The sequence below is a fragment of the Cryptotermes secundus genome, unplaced genomic scaffold (assembly GCF_002891405.2).
Source record: "Cryptotermes secundus unplaced genomic scaffold, Csec_1.0 scaffold741, whole genome shotgun sequence".
NCBI classification, from domain to species: domain Eukaryota; kingdom Metazoa; phylum Arthropoda; class Insecta; order Blattodea; family Kalotermitidae; genus Cryptotermes; species Cryptotermes secundus.
In genome coordinates, this window is record NW_019724599.1 from 787,175 (window position 1) to 797,278 (window position 10,104).

The 10,104-nt window shown below is 42.1% G+C and overlaps 1 protein-coding gene across 1 annotated transcript in view; it reads left to right on the top strand.

Annotated features, from left to right (window-relative positions):
- Window positions 1-3,817, top strand: part of LOC117282156 — a 121,884-nt gene extending 118,067 nt beyond the window's left edge. The window contains exon 2 of the mRNA XM_033750661.1: window positions 3,755-3,817. Coding sequence (XP_033606552.1) covers window positions 3,755-3,801 — 47 coding nt within the window. The 3' untranslated portion in view covers window positions 3,802-3,817. The remainder of the gene's footprint in view (window positions 1-3,754) is intronic.
- Window positions 3,818-10,104: the final 6,287 nt, after the last annotated feature.

Genomic DNA, 10,104 nt, shown 5'->3' on the forward strand with positions numbered 1-10,104 from the left:
TTTTTGTATTTGCTGTCACTGTACGACATGACAGGGTCCTGCAGCAATGGGCACACACACTTTCCGCTGACAGGCAAGGCTGAGGAGTTGCGTAGATTTGAGTACTGAAGAGGGGGTGGCGGCACCGCAGAGTTTAATAAACCGTAACCTGCATTTTCCTCAGAGCGTGCATTTACGTGGGTGCTGAATGATACTGCACATGAGTTATAGCGGCCTGTAGACTTCAACAAAGCCTAGATCCGCATAGGAGGAAAGTACGTATCATTCCCCGGTCACGGTAGCCGAGCGGGCTAAGGCATGTACTGTCTTCGCTCGCTCGGAAGCCGGGATCGTGGGTTCGAATCCCACTCAGGACATGGATGTTTAGTTTGTGTGTGTGCGTTTTTCTGTGTTTGTGTACAGGTAGAGGCCTTGCGACGAACTGATCACCCGCCCAAGGAGTCCTACCAAATGTGTAAGATCTAGAAAAACCGAAGTGAACGGAGAAGTTCATGGAGGTAGGCCTAGGCCCACTGGGGCTGTAGTGTCAAGGTAAAAAAAAAGTATCATTCACTATGCTCAATGAGTTTGGCACACCCATGAAAGTAATTAGGCTATTAAAAGTCGTGTTTAAATAAAACATATGTTGGTAATAAACTCACAACAGGTCTTTCCTATAGTGAATAATCTGAAAAGAGGAGAAGCTTTGTCGTCATTACTTTTCAATTGTCATTTGGAGTACAGCATTATGCAGGCGAAAGATAATCACATATAATCGAAAAGTAATAGGGCATACAGACTTCTGGTCTATACTGAAGATGAAGAATGCCGTCTTCTTGGATCTGGCGTCTTGTAGATATTATATAAACCGATATTTCGGAGGAACGTATCGCCTCTATCTTCAGGGTAGAAGTGTGCAGCCACCTGCTCACGCTGGTTCCTCCCTCACGGATATTTCTTCTACCCTGAAGATGTAGATGATACGTTACTCCGAAACGTCGTTTTATACAATATCTGCACAACACCACATCCCAGAAGACGGCATTCTTCATAGTCACTGCCGTGAAAACCTCAAATTCTACATATACTGAAGATGTTAATTTATTGAACGAAAACAGCAGTACAGAAAATAAAAGAACACCGGCCCTCTATTAGATGCTGATAAAGAAGCTGGTCTACAAGCAAAAGCAGGGACACGAAGTGTATGCTCATATCTCGTCACCAGAATGCGCCACTCAATCTTAATACGAAGGAAGCTAATAGATGCTTTGAGATTGTGGTAACGAACGCACAACGCACAACAGCAACGTGTCAGGACTGTATTCGGGAAGAAATTAAGTAGACACCGAATTCAGGAACCGTTTGCTGCCCTTCAGTTCTATGATCCCGTCTGCTAAGAACATAATTATAAAATTTACAAAAACTATAACATTTCCTGTTGTTTCGTTGAAGGAAAAACACAAAATATGTGTTTTTGGGAACGGAGTTATGACCAGAATATTCGGACGTATGAGTAGTGTGTCAGAACACTGGAGAAAACTGCATGGTGAGGAGCTTCATAACTCATTATTATTATTAGGATGCTCAAATCAAGTATCATGAGATAGACGGAGTCTGTAGCAGGCATTTGGAGAAAAGAAATATATTAAAAAGTTACAGCAATAGGGTATACTTTTATTTTAATTTGTCTGTGAAGGCTGTTAAGAATATATTAACTAAAATGGTAGGCAGTGCTATTCTCTGAGCATGAAATGAATGCTGTATTTCATAGAATTAATGACATATTTTTCCTGACATTTTCTTAATTAAAGTTTCAAATGTATTTATTATGAAAAGGAATGCTTTCTCTGGAATCATATAGTCTGTAACAAATAGAATTCTTTTTTTTATATATATTTTTTACTTTACCATTAATTTAAAGGAGTCGTTCTTTAGTAGAATTTTAAAGAAAGAATGTCAGTCAAATTACGCAACTAAAGATGACTTCTATGTAGGTGAAAATATAAAATTATGAATGACGATTCAAATCAAATCCAAAACTCTACCTCATAATTTATACATCGATATGGGGTAAATGCAATATTATTCTTTTCAGTGTTCTGTTTTAGATCCACCGTACAATGTAGGAACCATTAAACTTGCATTCTCATGTAGGCCTATATCAAATATAAAGCCTCAGTTTATTCCTGCCACGAATTTCTTTCATAATCTCAGTTTTATGTGAACAGTTCACTAGATAATTAAGTTGCCTTTTGTATCTGAACGGCAAAGTAAATTGTTATTATTATTACAGTGGATGATGTAAGTCTGAGGCAGAGAATGTATCTAAAAACAGCTACTGCAATTCTCAATGTATATTTCAATTCTTATGCTTCTCTACGTTACCTTCGCGTTCTGCAGTCTCTGTTGCAGAAGGACAGGAATGAGACACTTGTCTCATATCTACAACTAAATACTGTACTAACGACAATACAGAAAGCAGGCAATTACTTTTTTATGACGATGGAAGCACTCAGACCTTACAAATTGAAGGAGTGACCCTCGTCGAGTGCTACAGTTTATCGAGCTCTGCTATGGCAAAAACCAATGCCATAATGGGATACATTATAAACATCCCATAAATTACGTTTATCATCCAGACCCGGCAGCCGCGACTGGCGTCCGACCATCTCAACCCTTTGCAACATTTGAAGATTTTCAGTCTACATCCAAACATCTGACTTTAGGTAGCAGTGCTATCGATACCAACAAACAGCAGAATTACGTAGGGCTGCTTTTTCAGTTAATACAGTAATGTTTGCCCCACGCTGTGTTTTGAAGACAGTCAAATTAAAATAAATGAAAGTGGGGATTCTATTATTTGTTTCTGATTTATTTAACCAAGAGCTCTTTAGCTCCAATTATAGTATGATTGGTGAATAATGACTTGAAAAGCTGTAAGATGTAGATCCACCTCAGACTCAGATCATTATGCTCTAACTTCGCAATTCGGAGCCTACGTTTAGCTGGGCGTGTGTCATTGTATTATGCTTGATGATATTGTCAGTAACTCAGACTTTACAGCGACGAATTATTGGATGAAAAAAGAGTCATGAATTAGAAGGAATATGGATAGAAACGGTCGTGGCCCCACTGAAGGCATTTGTGTGAAGACACTACGAAAACTTCAGTCAAGTTAGTCGGCTTTCTGGGCAAGATTCGAAAGGGAATTCTCCCAAAGACAAATCAGAAGCGTATTAGCTTGGGCTAACTTGTTCGGTGGTGCTTGGAGTGACACGTGAGATTTATGGTGGGCGAAATGACACTGGAGTACGTTTTCTCCTAGTTCCTTCGATTTACCCCTACTAATAGTGGCCTCCGTAGTCTAGGTGTAATGTTCCCACCTCGTGACTCGTGGTACGCGGGTTCAAACCCGGCGGAGGTCGTGGAATTTTTAAGGGCGGAAAAATTCAGGGAACAAGTCCTCCGGGGAGGGGCTGATGGTACGCACCAGTACCGGTAGGATATAGAGACTGGTAGAACATCAAAGGGGGATGTACAATAGACTACTAGTCGCGGTGCATGGGGAAACCCACCCATTCCAATAATAATAATAATAAATAATAACACCCCTACTAATCGTCATTCCACCATTGCTGTACATTCATTTATCAACGTCCCCTGAACTGTGCGATAGTTCTCCCTGTGCAAAATATTGTCACGTCACTGGTATTTAAGTAAGGGCTTCATCTCTAAATGGATATTTGGTGACATTTACCTAACATTTTTCCAACAGACCTTATCCGAGCTTCTGGAATTGGTGCCTTTGGAAACCCGTCGTGAAATGTGGTTCTAGCATGATGGCGTCACGGCACACTGCACTAATGTCGTCCGTGAGTATTTGGATGAAACCTTTGGCAAGAGAAGGATTGGATGTGGAGAATAACCTGGCTCCCTCGCTCCTATGATTTGACTCCACTGGATTTCTTTCTCTGGGGATACATGCAAAGCCTGGTATACGAGACTCCAGTGGAGACACAACAAGATCTTGTGGCAAGAATTGCGGTAGCAGCTGGAACCAGCAGGAAAATTCCAGGAATCTTTCAGAATTCAACATAACATAACGGTGCAGAACATGCAATGAAGTCGTCGGCCGCCATTTTGATCAACTTTTATAATGTAAAATAACGATAATTTCCCCTAAACCTTATGAATCCTCTCGGAAAATTCTGTGACCCTTAATGCCAAAAGGAAGCATTTCCCGACATGGATGTATCAACAAAATATGATCAGATTGAACCCCATCTCCCACAGAGTGCTGTAACGTATATTTATTTACACCCTGTATATATATATATATGTGTGTGTGTGTGTGTGTTTGTTTGTATGCTGCACAGAGAACTCACCATAATCACAAAAGCTCTTACGGGGCCAGGAGGTTTTACATTCACAATCACAAAGCTCTTACGGGACCAGGAGATCCACTCTCTCCAACATAGAAGCTGTTACGGAGCCAAGAGATTCACAGCCGTCATCACAGAATCTCTCACGGATCTAGGAGAATCGCCAGAAGATTCATGTCCTCCATCCAAAAATCTCGTATGTATCCTGGAGATTCATATCGACTGTTACATGAAATCGCCTTCGGAAAAGTTTGAGAAAATTTAGTTCAATTTTCGTCTCACAATTTAATTCCTAAGATCCCCTTCAAGATCATTTTCTTATTTATATCTGGATTTTCAAAATGACACCTTTTCGCGTGGATATTCAGAAAAAAAGAATATGTATGTACCCTGTCACTTCATGTATCTTGACTTACTCAGCCTAGCAAATCTCGGTGAATCTCCTCCTCATGTATTCTTACAATTTAGTGTTAGTCCATACTCCTTCCATCTTGTCTCAACACTTCGTGTCGTGAAAGAGATCATCTTAACCGATATGCAAAGCTTTCATTATTAACCTTCACAGAGAAGAAGCTAAATGAGGATAAGACAATGGATTTGGTTTGGATTTTCTTTAATAAGAGTTGTTTCTGTCTGGAACGCGTCTGTAGTGGAATGGATTTTCCAGACACCCTGCAGCTCTAAGTATTTGCCTCCAGTCCATGCCTTGGGACACACGCTGTCTGGAGTTATAGCAGTGCGTGCTTTTTGAAACAAGTTATCTGTGATCGTGTTGCCAGCAGTAGCGTGTGTATTCTCGGTGACATTACAGCTGCAGAAGGAGCGTGCTGGCAGTGCAGATGTCGTGCGTATGTGTATCTCTCCTGTTCTCGCCCACTTCAGGTGTAAGGAGAACCGCGTTGTTCCTGATAGACGCTTCATCCATCATTACAAAGTGGAATGCTTTCCACCACCAGCCAATTAAAATCCCAGGGCTCGTATTATTACTCCGTAGGGTAAACAATCTCGAATCGTATCGATATTTCAATTGATTTGTGTCGGTTGGGGTGGCTCCCCAGTTCGTCATCATCACCGTTACGTTTAACTGCAGCTCGCCTCGTGTTCCAGTAATTACCAACTTATGTAGGGCTGCTTCCAAATGTGCGTCCTTGTCACGCTTCTTTGGTCTGTATTTATTTTCTGTGCTTTTTATGCTGTTGATATATATATTTTTTTAATAACACTGAATAGCGAACTGACTGGTACTGATGGTTGGTGCGAATTTGGAAGGAAGCGACAATGGTTTGGGCGAGGTACTACCCCGGCATTTTCTGTAGAGACTGAGAAATAAAACAAAACATCTCGATCGGGATACATGGGTCTCAGCCGAAATTCGAACCCTTTACCTCCTGAATTCAAAATTCGAGACTCACCGCTATGCTTGTCCGTTCCATCTGAGTGTGTAATTTGCACCCGTGTTCACATGTATATTGCAAGAACTTCAAATCAAAGATATATTAAGGTGGCGATCTTCTGGTGGTATGGCGCCATGTAGCTTGGTGATTAAGTACCGACCTGTTGCTTGCTTCAGGATAGAAAGAACACACACCTCTTCTTAGATAATCGACTCACAGATGGCAGTGAGTTTGTCAGGCCTACGCGCCGGCCGCCCTTTACCCTCAGGAAGAATTCTGGTACTCATTTCTGCTAGAGGTTGTATCAACTACAGGGCTATAGTGCGGCTGGAAGGATTAGGTCAATTGAAAAATCCACTTACCTCATCGGGAATCGAACCAGCGACCTTCCATCATATAACCTAGTGCCTCAATCAGTTACGCTACCGCAAGTCCCGTTTCTGTATTAGAGCCACTTAAAAAAATCTTAGTTTTATTTTTATGTCATAATAGAGTGTTCAGTTGTGTAGCACAGACTGATGCTTCGCTTCTGGCAATAGAATTGGTGATATTCTTTTTGATACATTTTGGTCGTTTGGGAACACTATATTAGTAAAATATGCCCATTACATTATCTCGCTTTATGAACTGTCTTCAGGTAGGTAACAGCGGGAATGCATTAGATATTTGTACGTGTCTGTTTCTGTTAACATGTGCACCGGTTTGGGCTCAGTGAATTTATTCAGTGAGTTAGAACGTTCAAAACTGAATAATGAAGAGCTTCATAATTTGCACTATTCTCCAAGTATTATTAGAATGATCAAATCAAGGAGGATGAGGTGGGCAGGGCATGTAGTACGAATGGGGAGAAGAGGAATGCATATAGGATACTGGTGAGAATGCCAGAAGGAAAGAAACCGCTGGGAAGACCAAGACATAGGTGGGTGAACAATATTAAAATGGATGTTAGATAAGACGGGATGTTATGGATGGGCTCTTGTGAACACGGTGATGAACTTCAGGGCTCCATACAATGCTGGGAAGCTCTTGAGTAGCTGCACAATTGATGGCTTCTCAAGGAGGGCTCAGCTCCGCGAGTGAGTGAGTTAGAACTTTCCTATGTAGATTCATTCCATCAAATCAGAGTCTACAAACTGCGTTACTGGGTAGTAACGAGTCATCGTGTAGAACAAGAAAGTTACTACGATTTAGTAGGAAAATTTTAATTCGGTTCAAAATGTTCCACCCTTTTTTCGTAAACAAACGAACCCCACAGGATAATGACCAGAGATAAAGTCCGGTTTTGAAGCAGGAGACACTCACAGATATACACGTACATGAAAATAAATCAAATTGAGTGGGATAAGAGGCGGTGTCAAGAGTTGCTATCCCTCCCGATTGATACTATATCACATGAGCTACAATGGTGAAAACGCAAGAAGCCAACGAAACTGGGTGCAAGCTGGTAGTTTCCAAAATTCTCACCGTGCACTTTGTATGATCGTATCGAGAAAGGTGGACAGGATTATGCGAAACAATAAACTGCTTGTTCTGTGCACAAGTCTAAGGGTGAAGGCAAAGCTGTTCCCGTGCTTGTAAAGCACCATTCTATGAGTAAGTGGAAGTATAGCTTGACGCAGACTTAATCTTCTGATTAGATGGACTGGCTGGTCAGCTTCACGCCTTGGCCGCTTTAGTCCGGGGTAAATAGCGCCATGGTACTCATTGGACAGGAGTCTGGGTGAACCCTAGAGCCGATCTGAACGCTCTGAAGAGGAGAAAATAAACATTACCCCTGCCAGGAATCGAATTCGGATTCCTCCGTTGTCTAGCCCATAGTTCGTCGTTGCGCTGACTGAGCTGTCCCGTATCTCATATTTTGCATGGACTGTCAGTAAACAGAAGTGCATGATGGTCACAGACCTACACAGTTACGGAAGTGGTGCCCTTAACCGACACCCACGGAGAAAACCATGCAACTCTACGGAATAGATAGAGAAAAACGGAATGGATTTACAGTAGGTAATTTAAATTTACGCCGGTCACGGTAGCCGAGCCGTCTAAGGCATGTACTCTCTTCGCTCGCTTGAAAACCGGCATCGTGGGTTTGAATCCTACTCGAGGCATGAATGTTTGTGTGTTTGTGTTGTCCTGTGTGAGTAGGTAACGGCATTACGACTAGCTAATCTCCCGTCCAAGGAGTACTATTGACAGTGTAAAAAAAGTCAAGAAACTGAAAAAGTGGCCAAGGCCCAACAAATGGCTGTTAAGCCATAGATAGATAATTTAAATGTACAGTAGTTAATTCGATTTATTTGAATTTATGTTTTTATTCGAATTTGCAATTTTTAAATTAAATTCGATTTAGGTAAAGGTAAGGAAGGGTAGAGTTGTCCTTGTGCTTAACTAATTAAGCACTATGCCCTGAAGACGTATGGGTGAGTGGATGTATAGATCCATATTTTCTTGACTTCAGCACTAGTTGGAGGTGGTGGTCTACTTCACGCCCGGGCCGCTTTACCCCCGGGAAAGGGGCTTCGGTACCCATTTTATGGGAGGTTGGGTGAACCCCAGAGCCAGTCTGGACGATTGGGGAAGTGAAAGTTCTTGACCCTACCGTGACTCGAACTCCGACCCTTCGATCATCAAGCCCATAGTCAGTCGCTATACCGGCTACGCTATCCCGGGTCCTAAATTCAATTTATATTAATATAAATTTACAGTATATAATTCAGAGCTGTCGAGGCAGGGAGGCCCAGGCTCCTTGCACCAAATTCTGAAAACGGAGTGGGGGCGTGGAGGTAAAACTGTACACAATACCGCCTGCGGCAGATGAAGGTGTATGGCTAGTATGACCGCCCTCAGCCAAAGAATACATCGTGGTCCATATAAAAGATGCTCTATGGACCCCAGACCGATCATTAACGTCATCATCACTATCTAGCAACAAATGGATTCGGACACAAGCTGACTCGTGAAACAGTTGCTGTCTTTTCTATCGGGTCTTGCAGTCCTGGCGTGAAACCATTTTGTGTGCGAAGTGCGACGGACGTGTCTGGATGATGGGGCTCCTGGTGCCGCGGACAGGGACCTCACAGCAACTGAGCAACCAGTAAAGTGTAACAGAAGGCACAGTTCGATGTACGACGAAACATTTGCTACAGATTTTATATACAGATTACTGTCATCTGGGGTGTGAGTTCGTGTAACCGATAGGTCACCGACGTTTCGGAGAAATATACTGCATCAATCTTCAGGGCTAAGAAATAAGCCAAGTAATTTTCCACCTGCTTCTTGCTGGCTACTTGCTTGGCTTATTTGACCCTCATTGTAGAGGCGGTATGTTCCTCCGAAACGTCGGTGAACTTCTATCGGACTATACGGTGTTACATCTAAGAATATTGTACGCTTCATAGTCACCGACGTCAGAAGGTCAGATGAGGAATTTATATATAGAACTTTATTGAGAGCTTCCCTGAAACTGTCGGGAATAGATCTCATTTTGAGACGCTACTTGTCGCTCAGCCAGCAAGAAATTTCCTGCCTGCTATGGAATCACAGTGTTCATCTCCAGGTTCACGAAAGCCAGCTAGTAGTTCCTGTCGTGAGCCGGATATGACTACTCCAGTCTACAGCTTCACACCCCGTTCCTATAGGATCCACTTTAATATTATCTTCCACTTACACCTATATCTTCAAGTGGTCTCTCTTCATCATGCTTTCCGACTGAAATGTAGTATGCGCTTCTCAGTTTATTCGTGCTAATTCCCCCACCAGTCTGATACTCTTTGACAAGAACTTCCTAATACACGTATGTGTTGAAGAGTATGTCGAAATATTCATTTCTGCACTCTGTTCTCTAACATCCTGGATGTTTCCTTCCTCTGGTGTAGAAGACTCGATTTTCATCACCATATAATGCAATGGGCAATATTAAAATTGCCAATTTTAGGTTCTATATAAACTTTACTTTTTACAGAATAAACGTTTATCCTTTCAACAATTAACAGTAAGTAATTAATCAACTAATCATCTGGACGGTACTGGAACATGGAGGTACATTGTCGCTGTTGAACCTGCGGACTGATCAGTTTCTTCAAATCTTAACCTTATATTCACTCTCCCTTAGTCATAGCTTAATATTTTTTCCGATCTCTGTCTTGGTCTTCCAATTAGTCGTTTTCAGATGGTTTTTTCCTTGGCACTACAGCCCCAGTGGGCCTAGACCTACCTGCATGAACTTCTCCATTCACTTCGGTTTTTCTAGATCTTACACATTCGGTAGGACTCCTTGGGCGGATGATCAGCTCGTCGCAAGGCCTCTACCCGTACACAAACACAGAAAAACGCACACACACAAACTAAACATC